General features: G+C 45.8%; 1 protein-coding gene across 1 annotated transcript in view; it reads left to right on the forward strand.

Annotated features, from left to right (window-relative positions):
• The window catches only part of LOC146805218 (organic solute transporter subunit alpha-like), a 628,012-nt gene that overhangs the window by 380,670 nt on the left and 224,997 nt on the right, over positions 1-22,345 (forward strand). Inside the window, exons 5-6 of the mRNA XM_085622418.1 lie at positions 2,112-2,223; positions 3,478-3,624. Of these exons, the coding sequence (XP_085478544.1) occupies positions 2,112-2,223; positions 3,478-3,624 (259 nt within the window). The remainder of the gene's footprint in view (positions 1-2,111; positions 2,224-3,477; positions 3,625-22,345) is intronic.

The raw sequence follows: 22,345 nt of genomic DNA on the forward strand, positions 1-22,345 counted from the left end.
ATGGTCGGTCAGTGAGGGTGTTGGTCTCAGTTCTACAGACCACCAGCTGTGGTCCCATGAGGAGATGTTGTCCCGAAGATCAGTGCTTCAGTCTTGTCAGAGTTGAATTGGAGACAGTTGTCTCTCATCCATTTGGCTACGTTGGTCATGGCGTTGCAGAAGGCGGGTTTGGTGTTGGAGGGGTCATCAGTGAGCGGGAGAATCAGTTAAGTGTCATCTGCTTTGGAGAGTATGTTGAATATGTGGGCTATCATGACATCTCAGTGGGGGAGGGTCATGTAGATGTTGAACAGGGTGGGACTGAGGGATGATCCTTGTGGAATGCTGCATATGATGTATTTGGGTTCATAGGTGAAGGGAGGCAGTTGAATGCTTTGTGTGCATCCTGCAAGGAAGGAGGCGATTCACTTGAGGGCATCTTGTTGTATGCCTATGTTGTAAAGTCTGTTGATGAGGGTGTTGTGGGAGAGTGTTGAATGCCACGGAGAGATCGAGGATGGATCAGGGACACAGTTTCTCCGCAGTCGAGGAGTGTACTTATGTCATCTGTGGTGGTAATCAGCGCGGTCTCAGTGCTATGGTTGGCACGGAATCTTGATTGTGAGGTGTCCAGTAGGCAGCTTTGTTCCAGGAATTCTGTGAGCTGCTGGTTGACGGGTTTCTCGAAGACTTTGGCCGGTCAGGGGAGCAGGGAGACCGGACGCTAATTTTTGAGATCGCTGGGGTCGACTGAGGCTTTCTTTAGGAGGGGTTCTGACGTCTACCTGTTTCCATCGGTCCGGGAAGGTGGCTGTGGAGATGGATGTGTTGAGGATGCTGGTGAGTTGTGCTGATTGGGTTTGTTGCGAGGCTGTAGAGGTTGTTGAGGTGGTAGGGAGGACAAATATGTGATGTTTGTCCATTGTTTATTGTAAGCACGCAATGCTTCCGACGGGTGCATATGTGTGTTTTCTGTTGTAGGGGAATAGCTCATAAGGGTCTCATAATGATCTTGAAATGCTGGTTTAGTTTAGAAGCACCACTGTGTTTTCAAAGATACGCTAAGCTCTACTTGATTTACAGTGTCCCGACAGTGTTGCTCATTTGGGAAGGATTGAGTCCTAAATAAGTAACCACCACAAACATTTCTGTAAAATAGAAAACATATGCTTTATTATTAGCTTTTACTATGTATTTGTATCTGTCTGTATATGTGTGCTTGTTTACGTTTCTGTGTATGTGACTCTAGCGTCTAGTCCCCTACAGCTGGTGCTAAATTTGTATCAATGACTGCAGGTGCTAGATACAACACTTTTGGGTCCAGGACATATTTTTAGTGCTTAATGTGAGCTGAAGGTTGCCGGTGGGAGCCTCCAGCACTCATTTTTGGGGACCGGCAACTTTTTTCCTACCAGATATTTTATTTACCGATGGCGAGAGAGGGTAAAACATACAGATTGGAATGACGGTGAAAGAGAAAGACGGCAAACCTGTCACACAGGGGAAGAAAGCAGGAACCTGCAAGAGCGAGACAAAGAGGAAGTATCTGGTAGTGGGTTAAAAAGGTGGATTTAAAACTAGCAGCCTTGATATTCGTCTCACCAACATTTAATCGCAATGGCTGCTGGTTTCAGAGTAAAGTTTCTTGCACCAGCAGCCATTCTTATAAAAATTAAGCACTGCTTTTTTTTTATTATGAAACTTTGTCTCAGAGTAAGAGAGAGAAAGGAAGAGAACAGGGAAGACGGAAAACGACTTTAAAGGGAGAAAGCGTGGATGAAAAAGAATACACATGGCTGAGATGTAGAGAAAGAAAGTGTAGGGTAGGTCAAGAAGGAGGCATGAGGTGAAATGAAGACTAGCCAGCCATGTTATTTGGCAACCATGACATTGAGTAGTGCCGGTGATGGACTCCTCTGAAAAACTTTGGCCTTGGGCTCCTGGACTTATTATTTATTTTTTACAAATTAAGCATTGCCTAGGGATATTTTGCTGCCACGGTGTAACCTCCTATGCGTTGATCTAACTAGTGTACGATTACACAAAAAAAGCCATCAGAAATGTAAATATTCCAACTTGAATAGCTACCACTTGGATTACTGACCAAAGAAATGTCATTTTCCCTTTCACAGGCGGAACCTGCTTGTCTTGAAGTTGGGGACTTTTCAGTTTGCCTTTCTTCGTCCAGTCCTCATGTTCATATCTATCGTGCTGTGGACCAATGGAACCTACGACCTTTCTAATGTAAGTGCTCTTCTTTGCTACTAGGGTGGGAGTAAATGAGGTGGGAATCAGTGCTTTAAGTGGGCCGGGTCTCACCGGGTCTGAGCACCGGCAGTTTTTTAAAGGGGGCCTCGAAACGGGTCTCTATCGGGCTCTGTTTTGTGCCCTGGCACATGCGGTTCGGTTTTTTCCCCGGACTGCAGTTATAGCAGGCACATCGATGTGCGCTGCTCACACTGCTCACACTGCTCACTGGTGGAGAAGTTACGGCATGGCGTCATGCCAAGTGAGCGTTGTAGGGGAAGGGAAATCCTTTCAAGAGAGTCAATTTCTCTCTGGATTTCCCTTCTCTTTTTGAAACTCAGGAGTAGCAACATTGTCGTGGTGTCACCAGGGCTTTAAGTGGAAGCTTTTTCAATATTAAATACAACAAGCCAGAGTTGCTGTTTATTTATCTTTTGCAACTAGCAACCATTGACAAACCCAATAGTCCTGACTTGTTGTAGGTATGATGTTACTTGTTGTATCATATATCTGGAGGCAATGACAGAAACAACAAAATACAAGTTGTGCGGCACACTATGCTAAGCACAGATTTTTAGCTTGTGTTTTTAAGCCACGCCTTTAATTACACTGGCCACGCCAACCCCCCCCCCCCCCAGTTTTTTCATCCCACTTAAAGCCCTGGTTTGAATGAAGTAGGAAACTAGAAAAAAAATCAAATAGTAGGCTATTTCATTACACGTGTGCTTTCTTTGACTGCATGGATCTTTCCGCTTTTTTCGCAGATAACATGTTCAATAGATGTATAAAGAAACTGCTTAAATGTGTTCTAGCATCTAAACTATGCTTTCCTAAAGTAAAGGCCTACTTTGATTTTTCCTTTGTGTGATCGCAGAATGCATTATTTATATTTACATTTTTCAAGCAGAAAAAAACGTATTCACAAATGTATTTCCCCAGCCTCTTTGTTCCTGTTTCAATTCTTTGAACGGTAGGTAACCTTCTTGCCGTTTGCACAAAAATACGGTGTTGCCGTGTCATGCGTGTAGGGCAAAGTTAAAAGAGTTGCTTTTTCTTGATTAAAATAACATGTTGCGGGCAAGCAGGCAATTGCACATAGAAGAAATGTGAAGCAGCGTTTCGACACTGCCTCAAATCAGCTAATAATTGAAGTATTTCAACCAGAAACGACTTTCTCCCCTTTCCATGCCCTCTCCTCTGTACAAGAGAAGCAACAGAGTGAAAATGCTAATTGAAGTGTCTCTTTTGCAGTTATCGGCCAATGGAGCTGCAATTTGGATAAATTGCTTTACCGGCGCCATAACAATCATCGCTCTGTGGCCTGTTGGGATCATGTTTAATCATGTCCGGGTCCTCCTCACTTTCAAGAAAATTATCCCAAAGTTTGCGCTGTATCAGGTAAGCAGATGAACGCACGCACTGAGCACACGTTCATTATTCAATTGTTGCGTACCCTTTGTTCTTGTAGAACGTGATATTCAGAGCCGGCCTTTGTTAAGAAAGCGCCCTGGGCGAGAGAAATTTGGCGCAACCCTGCTGATGCTAGCGAATTAAGGGCCGGCGATAATTATCGCTCAGCGCTCTTAATTATCGCAGGCCAACTCTGAATTTTATCGCGGAGATAGCGTGCTATTAGCAACGCTTATCTCCAAAGCGATAAAATTCAGAGCGCTAACAGCCAAAAGTGAGATTATCGAAAATCCAGCGATAATCACACAACTTTTGGCGATAGCTTGCTGATAGGGCCTCACATACTTAGGGGCATATCAACAAGCAGGCAATACAAAATTATCGCCGCTTTTGCATCCGTTTTCGCACGAAAAGCGGCGATAATTTTATCGCCTTATCAGGAAGGTCACGCTATCGCGTGAAACCTTGCCTGATCGCCATTTCCCTTAACGCCCATATTTGTATCTCTAATGAGATGCAAAGTGGGCGTTCCTCCCCAGGATAACGGGAGAAATGTCGCTAAGCGACATTTCTCCTATTATCAAGCCTCACCCAAAGCAGCATAGCGACAAGAAAAGTAGCGATAACCTCTGTTATCGCTACTTTCCTTACGCCTGCTTTGAAACTGACTTAGCCATGATATCCGATGGAAGGTGGATATCATGGCTAAGTATGTGAGGCCCTGTCAGCAAGCTATCGCCAAAAGTCCCTGGCCGAACAGTTCTTGCCCCTGAACACAAACGTCTCAGTACCTCCCCCAGCTCACCCAAATCACCCATAGCGTAGCTGGCTCTCACTGATGATGGTTTGTGTCAGCAGGGATGAAACGGGGAAGGGAGTTCAAGGAAAAGTGAAATGGGGTGTTAAAAACATTACCCGCAGATTAACACCACTTACTGGCAAATCAGACAGAAACGAGCACCAAGGACATGGACAAGGCTGGAGCTAGACAACAGGGGTGCAGCTGTTTGCATGACCTTAAGCATGCAGCTCCGTGCACCCCTCAGATTATTGGCGCCCTGGGCCTGAGCCCAGCTCGCCCATGTTTAAGGCCAGCCCAGGATATATTGGCGATTCAGGAGGGTTCTGAAGACTTGCAGGAAACGCACTGTATAGCAGGGCAAGACTGGGACAGAAAAAAGACCCAGTGTTGATAATGAGAATCTTTTTCATGGTATTCCAACAGATGTTTTGCCTACTGTAGTCTAACCCAGTTTGTTGGAAATAGGACTCTATACCCTTTACTCATGCTACCCAGTGATAAAGTGATTGTGCTCTCCCTTTTAAACATGATAAAATTGGCATATGCCCAACTGACACATGCAATTTTTGTTCAAAGATAGAGGTCAAATGTCAGGCATTGTCTTCTGATAAATTGCAGCTTATTTTTTTTTAATGTGGATTGGTGTTTACTTTTCTTTCTCTGCAAAGTGAGAGGATATGAATGACGTGAATTATGTGACAATCTTGCTGGAGTGTGAAAGAAAAGGCTGTAGGATGTCATTTTTTTGCAAACACCGAACAAAATGTAAATACCTGTTGTTGGACCTGACCCTTTCTGCAGGGTCATCCCCAACCTTTTTGCTTCCTCCTCCCCATTTTGTGACCTAGTTTTTGTAGACTTTAGTATTCTGGGTACTTTACCACTGCTAACCAGTGCTAAACTGCAAATGCACTGTACTTTACACATGGTAACATTGGCTTATCCACAATTGCCATGTTTAATTTGCTTATGAGTCCCTAGAAAAAGGGCACTATATGTGCATAGGGCCTGTAAATTGAATACTACTAGTGGGCCTGCAGCACTGATTGTGCCACCCACTCAATAGCCCTTCAAACATGTCTCGTGCCTTCCATTGCAAAGCCTGTATGTACAGTGTTACACTGCCATTTCGACCTGGCAAGTTAACCTACTTGCCAGGTCCTATCCTTCCATTTTATTGTACGTAAGTCACCCCTAACGTAGGCCCTAGGCAGCCCCATGGGCAGGGTGCAGCATATTTAAAAAGTAGGACATGTACTGGTGAGTTTTACATTTTCTGGTAGTGAAAAACTGCTAAATTCGTTTTTCACTACCACAAGGCCTAGCTCTCCCATAAATTAACATGGGGATTGCTTAAAAACATTTTTTCAAGTGTAATTTACCATTGGGAGCAGATCGCAAATTGGAGTTTGGTGTCTCTGGACCCACCATTTAAAATCACATCTTTTAGTAAAGTTGTTTTTTAAATTGCAGGTCTCAAAATGCCACTTTTAAAAAGTTTGCATTTTCGTATTTAACCATTCTGTTCCTCTGCCTGTTTCTGAATATACGTCTGGGTTAGGGTGACCGCTGGGTTTTGTGCAGTCTTTCTAGGTCTTCAAACTTTTTGATGCCTAGACCCCCTTGTCCACATTTTTTAGCAGTAAGGCCCTTATCCTGACAAAATTTTCTAGAACCTGATACTCCTCATTATCAACAGCAATCGACAACCATAAGCACCTATAATTTCCACAGCAAATCATTTTTACAGTGCGCAAATAATATTAAACAGCGTTTAGCAAACCAAAGGTTTGTAGGTGACTATGGTTCAGTGTCAGAGGCCTACCGCCCAGTTCAAACAAAAAGACTCCAAAAAGAATTACCAAGAAATGCACAATGGTACATTTTTTTTTTACAAACAAAACATAATTTGACAAAACAGATTTGGATGATAACACCTTTTGAACTAATGTGATTGGTGTTCCTGATCTTCTCCAGAGAAGTGGTCAATCTGTTGTTGTACCTCATTAGTTCCAATTTAACACCCAAATATAGCAGTAAGCAACAAAAAGGTGACCAGTCCAGCTTTGCAAAGGGCCTTCTACTGCGCAGCAACACATTTTGCTGCTTTTTAGTCACTTTTGAACAGTTTGAGGAATATTTTTTTGTTAAACTCAGCAGATTATGTGGCAGATGATGGATTATGTGGCAAATCAATAGTTATACTAAAATTGCAGCAGCCGCACAATCACATAATTCCAGTGGCCCTGGGTATAAAGGCTGTAATGCATGGGCTGCAACTTTACTGCACGGCATCCAAGAAGAACCACACTACATTACATGGGATGCTGATCACTTGGCTTTCACTGCTGCATGGAACTGGAGGTTGCTGAACATCATTCATCATAATTAAAACATACCATTTACAATCCATGATGAACTGTAAGGTCCAAGTAGGATGCTTTCTTTAATTCCAGGGGAAGAAGTGGTCCTATTTTTAACATTATGAAAACAGATGTTTTTATTTGAGCAAAACCAGACTGCTGTTTATATTAGTTTGCTGCTGTTGCTGACTTCAGTCATGTTTGGGGGGTCTGGAGGGCCTGAACATAGGGGTAGGGTTAAAGGTGTGGCTAAAAACAAAATATCCAGGTAGCTTCAAATAAAATAACGGGCAGCTTTAATGAATAATAAATAACAAGCATTTGCAGTGCAATAGTTCTCGCATTTGTGAGAGTTAGAACTATTGGCGTTGTAAATGGCAATGTCTTTTACTCTTGCCTTTGGGTTTGGAGTCGATGAATGTGGTGTGGAGTAGAATTATTTGGGTTAGATCGGACTTGTTAGCTGTGGAATTGTGTAGTGTTGATTTGTGTAGTGGAATTATGTGGCATGGTGTGCAGTGGAATTTTGTGGACAGTAATTTTGTGGGAATGAGTGTACTGGTATTATGTGGAGTGGGGTTGTGTGTCATGGAGTGTAATTTTGTGGAATTATATTTTGTATTGTGGAGTGGTATGTAGAGAAGTTTAATTATATGGTGTGCTGTTGAATTTTGTGGCACAATGTGGAATTGTGTGGTGTAGATTAGATGGATGTGGTTGTTAGAACTGGGGCTCTCTAGTTGGCTGAGTTAGGTACCTTAGCCCAAATAGGGACCCTCGCTTCTAAGTCAGGGAAAGGAAGGACACCTGACTAGCCCCGGCTCACCCCCTCGGTAGCTTGGCACAAGCAGCCAGGCTTATCTCCAAGGCAAATGTGTAAAGTATTTGCAACCACGCTCTCAATAACTCAGTGATAACACCACAAATGGACTCCACACGAGTTTCATAAAAAAACAATTATATGTTTATAAGAACAGGATATACGATGAGACCACACAATAAAAATCCAACATATGCGTATTTGTAATATTTCACCTTGCCGGTTGTTAGGCCAGCAAGCCCTTGTAGGTTCTTGCAGTATTAATGAGAAATTTTCGATTATCCAATGCAGTCCTAATGCAATGCTATGCAGTTTGTAATGCAAGAATCAGGCACTTCGTAATGTAAAATTAATGCAGTTCGTGATACAACAATCAGGAAGTTTGTTATGCCAAAGTAATGCAATGCGTAATGCAACAATCAGGCACTTCGTAATGCAAAAATAATGCAATGCGTAATGCAACAATCAGGCAGTTCATTATGCAAAAATAATGCAATGCGTAATGCAACAATCAGGCAGTTCGTAATGCAAAAATAATGCTATGCGTAATGCAACAATCAGGCTTGTTTGTAATGCAAAAATAATGCAATACGTAATGCAACAATCAGGCAGTTCATAATGCCAAAATAATGTACTCCGGCACTGATCGCGGTGCTCTGGACGGTCTGTATGCCACTCTTACTGACTCGCGGTCAGCTGCTTCCAAAATATGCCCCAACACGGGTCTGATGGAAAACAAAGTGTCACTCCACACTCCAGTCCCGGTACTGCCACTCCGCGGCAAGTACGGGCCGCAACATGGACTTCAGCAGAGGCTCACGCTGCAAAGGGGGGAAAGGCCGAGGGCGTTTCTCTCGTAGCCCGCACCCCGCCCCAGGCGGCGACACAGGCACGCTCGCTGAGCGTTACCTGGGGGGTACGATCTCACTCTCCTCTCCTCGTGGCTTGGGCCTACAATGCGACTTTGTTGATCTTGGGCAGTGGAACTCAGACCCCCCGACGGTGATGGTTCGAGGTCTCCCCGTGGCAAAGGCAGGCTCCGGCCGGCAGCGGTGAATCCTCACAGCTCCTCTGGGGATGCCGGTCTGGGCTGATGGCAATGACGATCGCAGCACTTCTGATCACGCTGTCGATCAAAGCAGAGAATAAGACTGCTCCGGGACATACAGTCATGGGGTAATTTCCCACGAAGGTCTCAGGCTGCAACAGGGCACACGCACACAGCGTCACTGAGACTCACTTGAGCTCCTGGTGCACACGATCACAGGGCAATCCTCACGAAGGTCTCAGGCTGCACGAAGCACACGCACACAGCATCGCTGAGACTCACTTGGACTCCGGATGCACACGATCACAGGACAATCCTAACGAAGGTCTCAGGCTGCACGAAGCACACACACACAGTGTCGCTGAGACTCACTTGGATTCAGGGTGCCCAGAATCACAGGACAATCCTCACGAAGGTCTCAGGCTGCACGAAGCACACGCAAACAGCATCGCTGAGACTCATTCGGATTCCGGGTGCACACACGATCACAGGGCAATCCTCACGAAGGTCTCAGGCTGCAAAAAAGCACATGCACACAGCGTCACTGAGACACACTTGGAAACTTTTATGTTCCTGAGTTTCCACAACAGGGAGCCAGCTCTCCTCTGACCCTTGGGGACAAGTTACTTCAGGACACCGCACACAGCAAAGTCCTTTCAAGCAGGGGGACACAGCACATAGCAAAGTCCCTCACCCTTTCCTTGGTTAAATCAGCAAACTGCAGGCCACAGCAAGGGTCAGTCTTTTCCTTCAGTCTCTTCAGCTGTTTCTTCCTTGGCAGAGGTTCCTCTTGACCATGAAGTAGTTTCAATCCTTTACAGTCTTGATCAGTCCCACGTTCAGGGGTTTCAGCTCTCATAGTTATACCCCTAAATATCTTTGAAGTCTTTGTGTTCAGGGGGGCAATGACCCCTGTCTAAACCAGATCTGGGTGTCTCCCTGCCAGTGACACCATCTTCCTTTGATAGTAGGGGTCTGGATCCTCAATCACTCAGCAGGAGATGGAGCCATTGTTTTATGGCAGCAGCCCAGGCCTCTTCACCTCCAGGGGCTACTCCTCCCCCCTACACTCCAGATGCAGGTCAGCCTATTGCTGTTTCACCTCCTCCCCTGGGTAAAGACATTCCCCAGATCCTATCACATTCAAATCCAGACAATCAATCCACACCCAGGCAGGGACACACAGAATTGTTAGAACACAAAAAAACAGCCACTTCTAAAAGTGTGGTTTCTAAACACACAATGCAAAACCCACCTTCACAAAATATGTGTTATTAAATTGTGAGTTCAGGCACACTAAACTTCACCTCTCCATCTTAAGCCTATGGGAAGATAGGCTAGAAACATATTACACAGCCTCCCCATTCTGTCCTATGGGCAGGATGGCCTTTCAACAGTTGAAAACAAAATGGAGAGTATTTCACTGTTAGGACATGGTACACACCTCAGTTAATGTACTACCTTTCACAGACACTGCACCCTGCCCAGGGGGCACCTTGGGCATACCATAGGCGTGTCTAATATGCATAGAAAGGGAAGGGAAAGGCCTGGCAAGTGGGTGCACTTGTCAGGACAACAAGGCTGTTTAACAAGCTGCACGCAGGCACTGCAGTGGCAGGCCCAAGTTCTCTCTTTAGGACTACTTTTGTGGGTGGCCCAATTAGTGCTGCAGGTCCACTAGTAGCATTTGCATTACCAGCCTTGGCACACATGGTGCACTTTACTAGGGACTTTACTAGTAAGGCAAACATACCAATCATGGACAACCAATTACCATTACACTTTACACAGGGAGTACTTGCACTTTGACACTGATCAGCAGTGGCAAAGTGCCCAAAGCATCTAAGCCAGTAAAACACAACCCATCACAGCATCAAAAATAGAGGAGGTAGAGGCAAAAAGTCAGGGGTAATCACGCCAAGAAATGCCAGGTCTAACACGTGTCCCCTCCAGCCAAAAAGTGGGGGAACTACCCACTCTCATGGGAGTTCTCATCACTTAGGCGGAAAAAGTTGGACAGACCATCAGCATTGGCGTGTTCTGTGCCAGGTCAGTGTTCCACCGTGAAGTCCATTCCCTGTAGGGAGTTGGACCACCTCAACAGTTTTGGGTTCTCACCCCTCTTCTGCATCAACCATCTGAGGGGCCTGTGGTCGGTCTGAACCAGGTAGTGAGTCCCAAACAAGTAGGGCCTCAGCTTCTTCAGCGCCCAGACCACAGCAAAAGCTTCCCTTTCAATTGCACTCCACCTCTGTTCCCTGGGAAGTAGCATCTTGCTAATGAAAGCTACGGGTTGGTCCAAGCCCTCGTCGTTCAATGGTGAGAGTACCGCTCCCACACCATGCTCTGAAGCATCTGTTTGCACTACAAATTCTTTAGAGAAATCAGGCGCCTTGAGCATGGGCGCCGTGCACATGGTATGTTTCAGAGCATCAAAAGCAGTCTGGCAGGCATCAGTCCAGATCACCTTCTTGGGCTGTTTCTTTGATGTCAGTTCTGTCAAGGGGGTAACAATGGTGCAATACCTCTTCACAAACCGTCTGTAATACCCAGTGAGTCCTAAAAAGGCTCTCACTCCTTTCTGAGTCTTGGGGGTTCCCAAGCCAGAATGGTATAAATTTTTGCCTGTAGGGGCACCACCTGACCGCTCCCTACCTGGTGTCCTAAGTACGCCACAGGACTCTGCCCTATCTGGCACTTACTTGCCTTGATAGTTAGGCCTGCCCTCTGCAAGGCCTTCAACACTTCACAGAGGTGTCACAAATGTCCCTCCCAACTGGAGCTGAACACAGCAATGTCGTCCAGGTAGGCAGCGCTGAATTCCTCCAGTCCACTCAGCACCTGGTTAACCAGTCTCTGGAAGTTTGCAGGAGCGTTCTTCAACCCAGAGGGCATAACCCTGAACTGGTACTGCCCCTCTGGCATTGAGAACGCTGACCTCTCTTTGACCCCCTCGGTCAAGGCAATCTGCCAGTACCCAGATGTCAAGTCAAATATACTGAGGTACTGAGCAGCTCCCAGCCGATCCACGAGCTCATCAGCTCTGGAGATGTTCCTCTGCTTAGTGTGCACCCCCTTTCATCCGGATTATAGAAAATTATTGGGATCCTCAGAATTCATACATCAATGACTCATCCCCCCGACTGTCCTCAAGATGGTCGCCTCAGTCATTGCCTCTGTGAACCCTCCATCGGCAGCTGAGACCCAGCCATTTTGACCAACGCCCGGTGGAGCTACCTCGCAAGCTAAAGAGGAGATGGGCTATGGATTCCCTCCTTAGCCATCACCTACCCAGCTGGTCCTTGGGCAAACGCTCCTGCATGTCTCCTTGACCTTATCTCCCTCCTCCCCCTTCACCCTACCCCCTACCGCTCTACTCTTCTCTTCTTTTCAGCTATTGACCTCTGCCCTCACCCATCCCTTCTCATAGTTACCACCATGTGTATCCACTGGACTTCCTTATGTGAATTTTCTCTCGTCAGTTGAGACCTAGCTATTTGACTGATGACCAATGGAGCTACCTTGTTTAGCTATTGGGGTGACTGGCTGGGGACTCCCTCCTCGGACGTCACCTACCCAGTCGGTTTTTGGGCAGACTTCCCTTTGTCTCTCCTGCTGTCTTTTCCCTCCCCCCCATCACCTTCCCCCCTTCCCCCCTCCTTCCTACTTCTCTCACCTTTCCTTCCTCTTTCATTGTGTTAACTATTTTAACTTCATTTGTAATTGTTATCATTGTCTGTAACATTGTTTAACCGAATGTAAAGCGCTCTGATACCTTCGGGTCTAGCCAGCGCTATATAAAACTCATTAAATACAAATACAAATACAAAGTGTCAGTCTTGGTGACCGCATTGAGCCCACGGTAATCCACACAGAACCGGAGTTCTGGGGTGGCACCAGGCGCAGCAGCTTTTCGCACAAGGACCACTGGGCTAACCCAGGGGCTGCTGGATGGCTCAATCACCCCTAGAACCAGCATCTTGGAAACCTCCTCCTTGATGCTGGACCTGACCTTATCAGGTACCCTGTAAAATTTTTGTTTTACAGGCAGGCTGTCTCCAGTTTCCACATTATGGACGGACCAATGGGTGACTCCTGAGATCAGGAAGAATAGGGAGGCGAACTGACCCTATACCTGTGTAGTGAGATTATGGATTCACTGCGTACATTGCTAAATTAGCATAAATTAGCATAAGTTAGTATAAGCTTGTCTGCCATGTTGCCTCTTTTTGCACACATTTCTACAATACATTTGTTTTGCACAAATCCTCTGCTTGTGCTCGCTCACATGAGAACCGTCTACCTTTCACTTCTCTTACTGTACTCTGAGGCTCTGTCTGCACAGCGTGTTCAAGGTCAACAAACAATGTGCTCCGTTAATCTGCTGCTGGTCAGTTCCACACATGTTAGACACAACACTGCCACAGCTGCACTACTGAAAATCGAGTGCTTTTAATATGGCATGGCATTTATGTTAGGCACTTGGAGAAGATCATTCCAACGAAGAAGAGCTGTGCTTGCCCAGAGATGTAAACCTTTGCATCTAAACTTGGAGGTATGGGGTTCCCCTGACAACGCCCAGAGGTCTTCTATAATTATTATAAACTAGTTCCTAGCACAGGGAGGGTGGCAAGGCACAGTAGGCCTTTTTTCCCACTAGCTTTATATAATACTATCCCCGTTCATATTTTATGGAATTGTAACAATGCTCACTATATTGGGTTTATGCATATTGCTGCTAGTATTGGCTCGTGTACTGCATTATATAGCACGTTAGTTAAAATAAACATTTTAAACTATACTGTGTCTCTGATTACTCATGTTGTGGACAAGTATGGGTGAGTTGGCGAAAGAGTGTTCTTGCTCCCGCGATCACTGAGAGAGACTGATTTACATGTTCTAGGATGTCTAATCATTGGTAGCTTCTCTGTAGTATGGAGAACAAACAAGACACTATAGCTAGTCGGATAGGGGTTCCGGGCACTAAGGTGGGTTGTTGGTACACCACTATACACCGAGGTCCTGGTTTCCTGCGCGTAGTTCTGTATATGTGCAGAATCCCTGCAACATGGCGCAACCAACGTTTGGTCTGGCTCTTATCTGCGAGACGCTTGAGTAGTACTTGTGCTTGTCCACAATACCATTGCTTCTGTTTCCGGAAACAGATGTGACGGTGTTACCGCCTATATTGATAGTTTTATAGGTTTTTCAAGCTTGATGTTCTTAAAAGGTGTTTTCTTTTCGTAGTTACCCTCTATTGCGCTGCCACGCATTAGATTGTTATACGTTCTTCTTCATGGTTGAAGAAAATATTCCAGGGTATAGTTGCGCAGCACTCCGTCAACATTTGACCGTGTATGGAGTGCCAGATGTGGGTGTCAATCTTATCTTTGTGGTGGAGGCTGATCCGACACAACACTATGAAGTGTTTTATTCATTGGTCACTTTTCCGGCTGTGAATGGAGACGATGATTTGTTCCATACTTACACTGCTTCGGCACTTCCGCACGCTTATCGACTCTACACAAATCTCGAAGTTCCGCTTACGGCATGGCAACACCTTATTTGGTTTAATGGTGCCCTCTCACATCCAGTATCTCCGATCCATTAAGGCCCTTTATCTATCGATGGGGCCACTTGGCCTGTTGTGGCTGGGTACACCCCACACCCACGTTATCTAACAGTTTGAGTGGATGAGCTCCACATAATGCACAACCCTTTAGTACGGGTGCATAGAGCTGTTGTCTGTTACGTTATGTCCAGGTGGGACCACCTGGGGTTGCTGCACAACCAGCTGGATCTGGCAGTGTGACTATTAGTCCTGTTATGGTTAATTCGGTATCGGGCAAGCATCCTCAAAATAAGGATGATTTACCTTATTGGCTTGCTGAAAAATTTGACCAGCTGGAGGCTGTATTTCCTAACACCGCTCCTGTGGAAAAATACAGAATATTGACAGTTAGTTTGCAAAAAGACTTAATTCCCGAGTTAACCGATTGTAACAATTGGGGAAAACTGATCGCGACAGTTTATGCGAAGTGTTTCGGCACTCCCTCAATGACCGTCCTCATCTCCGTGATTAAGCATGTTCAAGATGAGCACGGCCCAGAAGCGGCTGTTGAATTGGGGATGAGATTGGTTGGGGTGTTCGATGTAGTTGCTGATCTGATCCTTACTAATGTTAAGGGAGATGCAGTAAACTTTCAAGTAGATAATGCTTTGGCTCTAGTCCCAGAACCGGATAGGCCACGCGAACTACCGAAAATTATTGCACAGGCTTATAAGACCACGGGCCACAATAGTTTGGGTGTTAAGCCTTTTGCTAAAACACCAGCTCAACCTCAAACACAACAAAAATCTCAGTCTGAGAAAAACGAGCGTCCAGTCTTTAATAAAAAGAATTGGAGACCTAAAAAACAGGGTAAGCAACAGCAGAAACAGGGGTCGCGTGCCACGTCACCGGCACCCGAGTCTTCTGAGCGCACTTATGATCTGTGCGACCGTGCGAGAATTAGGTCTCCTGACAGATTTCAGGTTCCTGATCAGCGTTCTCCTTGTTCTTTACAGGAAACATCAGGCTCACAAGCCAGTGGAGGTGAACGCCAGGATCGCAGCAGAGGTCAAGGTGCCACACAAGGACGTGACCAACCTCGTGAGACTGACGGAAAGGGGAAACACGACGATTTTCTTCGTCAGCGCCCACAGTTTCAGAAAAAGAAAATTGCATCATTAACTGCTAGATATGCCACAGACGGTGAGGACCCGACTCTGGAATTTAACTTGGGCAGTAACACTGCTCGACAGCGCAGCGGAAGTTACCATAGTGCGGCAGACACTGCGTCCATTTCTGGAGGCAACAGCAACTGACACTTTTATTACAGTTGAAACAGCTGACACTCGAGTGGCACCCCCTGATAGACTATATGATATTGTTCTTCTAATTGAGGGTGACATACAGCGTGTTATTAAAGGAATTTTTGGGAAAATCTGACATCTTCCTACGACATATTGTTGGCAGAGGCGGACTGGCCCCCTCCCTTTATTCTTGCTGCTCCTAAAGGGGAGGAAGTGATACTTTCGAGTTTTTCACGTAATGTCTCCAAGGAACATGCAAAGTGTTTTGCACAGGAGTGGGCTTTGATGCTTGCACCGGCACTGTACCGTACGCATGATGGCTGGGATAAAGACTCACCACCCCATGAGATACCATTGCGGTCAATGCCTCAGCCACAACACCAATATCCCCTCCAGCGGGAAGCGAAAGGTCCCGTTTCTGAGATTCTGACACAGAGTATCAAGGAGTGATAAAGATATGTGTGTCACCGATGAACAACCCTATTTTTACTGTTACCAAACCCGATGGGTCATACCGCATAGGTTTGGATTATCGACATTTGAACTCTCATTGTCATACTTTTGCGGTGCAGAATACCCATAGTTCTGCCCTGGTAGACAGTCTTGTTCGTAAAAAACTATTAAACTACACTTGACATTTCCAATGGCTTTTTTAGTCACAATCTGTCCCCGGCATGCAGTCAATGGACCGCCTTTACAGCCGGTGGTAAACAAAAACAATTTAGGCGTTTGGCTATGGGCTATAAAAACAGCCCCGGTGTTTTCGCCGCACGTGTTGTCTCTTTGTTGGACAGCATAGACCCAGATGCATACTCGTACGGTGATGATCTTTATCTCACGGACGACGAATTATGGCCGCATCTCTGCTGAGTCGACCACATCATTGTTTTGTTTGCGGACTATGGTTACAAATTCAACTTTGCAAAATCACACATTGCAGAGTACACAGTGTTGTTCTAGGGCTATGAGCTCAATAATGAAGGTAGAGGCTTGGCGCCTCACTTTCTGGAGAAATGCGCATGTTTGCGACCTCTGACAACCCTGAAAAAACTACAATAATTCCTGGGATTTCTAAACTTCGGACATACTTACATTCCCGAATATGCAAAGCGTATCAAGCCTCTTTATGCCTTGATACAACCAACATTTTCAAAAGCCTGCTGGCTTCCGGAACATTCAGCTATCCTGCAAACTTTGCAGTCTGATCTTCTTGAATCTAAATACTTGTTAACACGTGATAACCACACAAACCTGGTGATAAGAATTGTACCAGGAGCGGTGGGTTTCACTTACTTGACATTTAATGAGGGTGACACAGTACCTATTGCTTACAAATCACATTTATACACTTCTGTCGAGATGCGATTTTCCATTGTTGAAAAAGTCTTGACAGCTGTGCAGATGGCGATCCTGAAGGAACGCGCACTGGCACAGGGAAAACGCATTTTAGTGGTAACACCGTACCCTGCACTTGAAGCAGTGACAAAGGCAAGTGTCCAAACTCAAAGGCTTTACATCCTCGTTGGACACAGTGGGCTAGTTCTTTGACGTCTCTGGATGTTACCTTTATCTTTGACTCCTCGCTCCAGACACAGTGTAACGCCCTAAACGTCTCAGGATCGTTTAACAGACACGACAATGAGGACGCAACCACTAGTGAAGGGTTAGTTGTTTTAATGAAGGCAAATATAATACAAAGAATAAACAAGTTATAGTCACTGGAATCCTCCAGGCTAAGTACGTTACCAGCCCACAGCACGGATGGTCCTAACCGTCCTCTGCATATACGCCGGTCCCGGCGTATGCCAACAGAGGGCAGAAATGAAATGGCCGACAATGCCAATCGGTAGGCTGTGAGGGGCACGAAGAGTGTTGGGGAGAATCGAGGAGTCAGGGAAACACCCAGCCGGGGTCTCTACCTGAAGGGAGCAGCCGCTCAACCTCTTCCTCAGACTGCACCGGGACGCGGAGTCACCTCCTGGTGATGCGTCACCGATACCCCAATCACAAGCAAGAAGACTGAACCGAGAGCAGCCGCTCGATCGATCCTGTGGACTTCCGAGTCTGTAACGCGGCAAACACCTCCTGGTGTGCGTTACAGCTGGCAGTCCCTGTGTCTCTGGTCGGGCTGGGAGTTACGACTCCAACCAGCAAAAGCGCCACTGCGCTTGGACTCAGCCGAGTCAAAAAGCGAAGCTCAATGGTTGACCGGTAGAGCTTCCGGGTCCTTCACAGGTGACGATGGGGCAAGACACGGCCCAGGGAGTAACGACTCGACCTACCTCCGTTCTTGCCTTACTGGAGCACCACTCCGGAACACTGCTCTTCACGAAGCAGGTACGTCGGTGTGAACACAATATCCGACAGCGTTGTACCTCCCGGTTCCTCCCTTTATAGGGCGTGTTTTCCTTGAGTTATGTAACAGCTCTCCTGTTTACATAAGGGCGTGTTTCCTTGAGTTATGTAACAGCTCTCCTGTTTACATAAGGGCGTGTTTCCCTTGAGTTATGTAACAGCTCTCCTGTTTACATAAGGGCGTGTTTCCCTTGAGTTATGTAACAGCTCTCCTGTTTACATAAGGGCGTGTTTTCCTTGAGTTATGTAACAGCTCTCCTGTTTACATAAGGGCGTGTTTCCCTTGTATGACAGGAATTCTTGACACACAGGAGCTCTTGTAGTATGAATTTGTTCATCCTCCTCCTCTGTCTATGCGCCCACTCGAGGAGTACGATTGTATCATTTACACCGATGGTTCAGCGCAACCTGCTACAGATTCTAAGCATGCGTATTCAGTGGCCTGTGCAATTGTGGCAGGTACTTTGAAGAACGATGAGTTCAACTCCAGTGCTGAGCATACACAGGCACTAGGAGACTGTACCGCCCAATTGGCCAAGCTGTGCACTTTGGTGTTTGCACTAAAGTTTGCCGATCCTAATGTGAATACTTTAATTGTAAGCGATTCCTATTACTGTGTTCAGTCTTTCAATGACAACTTGTTCTTTTGGTCTCAGAATGACAATCGTGATTCCAAGGGTAGCGCAATTAAGCATAAAATGCTTTGGGTTCGAATGGCAGATCTTAAACAACGTCTGCCACTCACACATGTTATACATACTCTTAGCCACCAACGTGTGGGAACACACGCCGTTGGCAATCATTTGGCTGATGAAGCAGCCAAATCAGCAGTAGCCACGTGTTCGGTAGCAGCAGTTACAAGTTCCATGACTTAGATTGATAATTAAATTTTGGCAGCAATTGCTGCTACTGAGAAGGGTGGTAATTACCCTCAAGGGTTCCCTTCAAAGTACTCTTATCATTTAAGACCCGATAGAGTTCCTTATGTAAGAATAAATAACGTTGGAGACAGGTTGATTCCCAACGCGGACCGCAGACTTTCTTTGATAACAGCCGCACACGAAGGCATGGTTTCGGCGCATGCTGGAGTGTCTGCGACGGTTTCTATTAAACAGACCCGTAAGTATGTGCTTTCTTGTGACATTTGTCAACAGATTAAACCCTCTACGGTCACACGACCGCCACAGACACAGCTCTGCATTTCTAATAAGCCTTTCGGCTGTGTATATCTTGATCACTGCGGTCCATTTTCTTCAGATACTGCTTATAAATACTTCTTAGTTGCAGTTGATTCGTGCACACGTTTTGTGTAGGTTTGGCCACAACACAGTGCTGACGCTCAAAATGTCATCAGGGATTTGCGTGTCTTTGTGGGAATTTTTGCATGTGGCACCTTCCATTCTGACCAAGGTCCAGCGTTTGCCTCTAAGGCGTACAAGGATGCAATGGGGTCTTTGGGGGTGCAGGTAAAATTTTTGTCTCCATACAGGCCTGAGGGCAATTCGGTTGTGGAGTGAATTAACCATGACTTAAAGCAATCTTTGACAGCTAGAGTCTTAGGTACTGGCAGAAACTGGCTAGCCTACTTGTATGGCGTGCAAAGTGCACTTAATAATCTCCCTAGAAGATCTCTGGGTGGGCGGACCCCATACGAAATGCTCTTTGGCATAAGGATGTTTGTTCCGGACCTTGATTGTCTAGACATGGCAGCGGCAGCTGCAACCTTTGACGTAGATAATCATTCTACTATGTTACAGGACTTACAAGAAACCTGAGATGGTCTTGCAAAAGACCATTTGCCCTCTGCCACTGATGCTGCTCTACAGTTTACGGTAGGATGCTGGCTACCTAAAGTTGGAGAACTGGTCCGAGAGAAGGTGGAGAACAAAAAAGAATTTGGCCCCTCTTATCGTGCACCGGTTCCAGTGCTACGCGTGAAGGGTACTCGTACAGTCATTTACCACCACTTCCTGGTCGCAAAGACAACAGATACATCTCAGTGGACAATGTCAAGCTACAACATCTGTCTGATTCTGAATAGCATAACACCTGCTGCTTCATGTCCAGCATTTTCAAGGAATCTGGTGATTGGCACATCTGTCACCTCGCCAAATGACACTCCCATCGAGATGGACTCTGTTGCTAATCCCTTGCTCATCTCACCAGCTTCTACCTGCAATGATGAAACGTAATATGCTTATCCAAACGGTGGGTCGTTAGAAGGTTTGCAGACAACTACACTCAACCAGTCACGTTTTTCTTTTGACTCAACTTCCAGCTCATCATATGGCCCTACAAAATTCAGTATTTGTTTCTCATGGTTTAAACGCACTTATTTGGTCCCTCCTTGGACATACATCTGGTTTGTGCTGATCCTGATTTTCCTGTTCATGTCCATTGTTTTTTTTTCCTTCTTATCAATGGTCACTACCTACCAGAACGCTCTGCTGTGCAGTTGGTAACTGGAACTTTGACTCCCCACTTGTCTTCTCACATCATGAAACAAGACCAGACTTTTGTTAACATCTCCGCCTATCCAGTCGCTGATGGAATCGTCTGGGATGCTGTGGATTTCCAAATTCATGGTCCGACAGAGATTATTAATGTACCAAATGTACTTTGTGTGTCATTGGGTGATATAGTGAAACAGAACATACGTTCAGATGATTGGGATGTGCAAGCAATACATTATTTGTTTTCAGATTTGAAGTATTATGCTGCCTTTGATGCTGAAGATTTGTATTTAAATACTGCAAATTATGCCGATTTATATTGTTGCCAGCATTTTGGACACCACTACCTGCATAAAGCTAATACATTTAGAAATGTTTTTAATTACACACAATAGGAACATTGCCCCACTCCATTAGAAGGCAGCTCCAAATCCCTATTAAAAAGTTTACTTATTTTACAGATTTTGACCGATCCAACCCGACATCCTTTTATTTTAAAGTAAACATTACATCACCTTCCAAGGTAATGTTAACCCACACAAAAATACTATATTCTGAATCGTGTATTGATAAATTGTCAGTTGGCGGCTATGAAGTTTGGGAGGCCACCATTGATTTAAAATCTGTGTGGGGTACTAGATCCTGGCAGGTTCATGGCACTGAAGCTTTACATCGCGTGTGCCTCATCCCATCTCAAATTCTATTCTTAAATGATTCTATTTATCAAACTACCTGTTTTGGTTTAGCCACTACAAAACAGATGAATGTCCCTATCATTCCTAACTTGGCTCTATTTCAGAACTGGAGCATTCATACTGATTATTCCATTGAGTAACTGCAAGCTTTATTTCAGAATGTTACATTTAATGTCTCTAGTTTAGACCCACTAGGATGGTTAGCTTGGCAGACGACTGCTGATGCCTGCCAATTACGTTTCTACAACACAGTCCCTGGTTACAAACAAGATAGATTAGATCCCCGGTTTGCTGATACACATTCTGTTACCACGTATTCTGTGGATAAATTATGTCTGAATTGATTACAACACTCGTCCCTATCGTCAGTAAAGAAACATTTATCGATGTTATCCAGTGATGTTGATTTAACCGATTGTTGATTTAACCCGATGAGTGGAGGGAGGCTGTGCTGACGGACGTGACCAGAAGCATTTCCGGCGGCAACCGGAAATGAGGGTGACGGTCTAGTGGCCAGAATCCCTATTTTGGTTCATAGCTGGCGAGACGCACACCGGACGCGCTTAATGCCAGACCTTCACGAGCCTTGCTCTACACTGCCACTACTTCCGATACTGCTATTTGCGACGCATTTCATTTTTAAAACTTGCACTTTGCACTTCGGTACATGCTGTTCTTAAAGATTTTAATTTGTGCATCTCTTTAGCGTTTACCTCTTTTGTCACCATCCAAGCACTCCTCCCTGGTCCAACACGGGCTCGCCTGATGAGTGGAGGGAGGCTGTGCTGACGGACATGACCAGAGGCATTTCCGGTGGCGACCGGAAACGAGGGTGACGGTCTAGTGGTCAGAATCCCTATTTTAGTTCATGGCTGGCGAGACACGCAGCGGACACGCGCAGCGGGAGCACCGCCAATGCGCCAAAGGCGCGCCTAAGTCAAGCCCGTCTGCGCCCGTCCACGCCTGGATGTCGCCAGGACCCCTGCTAGTTCTACCCCAAATACTTGCAAATCAGTGAGTACACAGTGCTCTTATACACGGGACGAACTGCTCACGATCAGATACAATCTTTGCGAGTTCCTGACACACTCACACATTGTACCAGAAGGGCCTTTCTCATGTATGGCTTGCAGATTCCAATGCACTGCTCCCCTCCATGCTCTGCCTCACGGACTCCCTCCTGAGCAGAGCAAAGAATCTGGGCCCTCTGGCAAAACCTCATATAGTCGTGTCCAGGCCTAACCCACCAACACTGGCTGGAACTGTTTCCTAGCCAATGTCAGGTCCCTCCCTAAACATGCGGTTAACATATGGGATC

Source organism: Triturus cristatus, chromosome 8, assembly GCF_964204655.1.
Source record: "Triturus cristatus chromosome 8, aTriCri1.1, whole genome shotgun sequence".
NCBI lineage: Eukaryota > Metazoa > Chordata > Amphibia > Caudata > Salamandridae > Triturus > Triturus cristatus.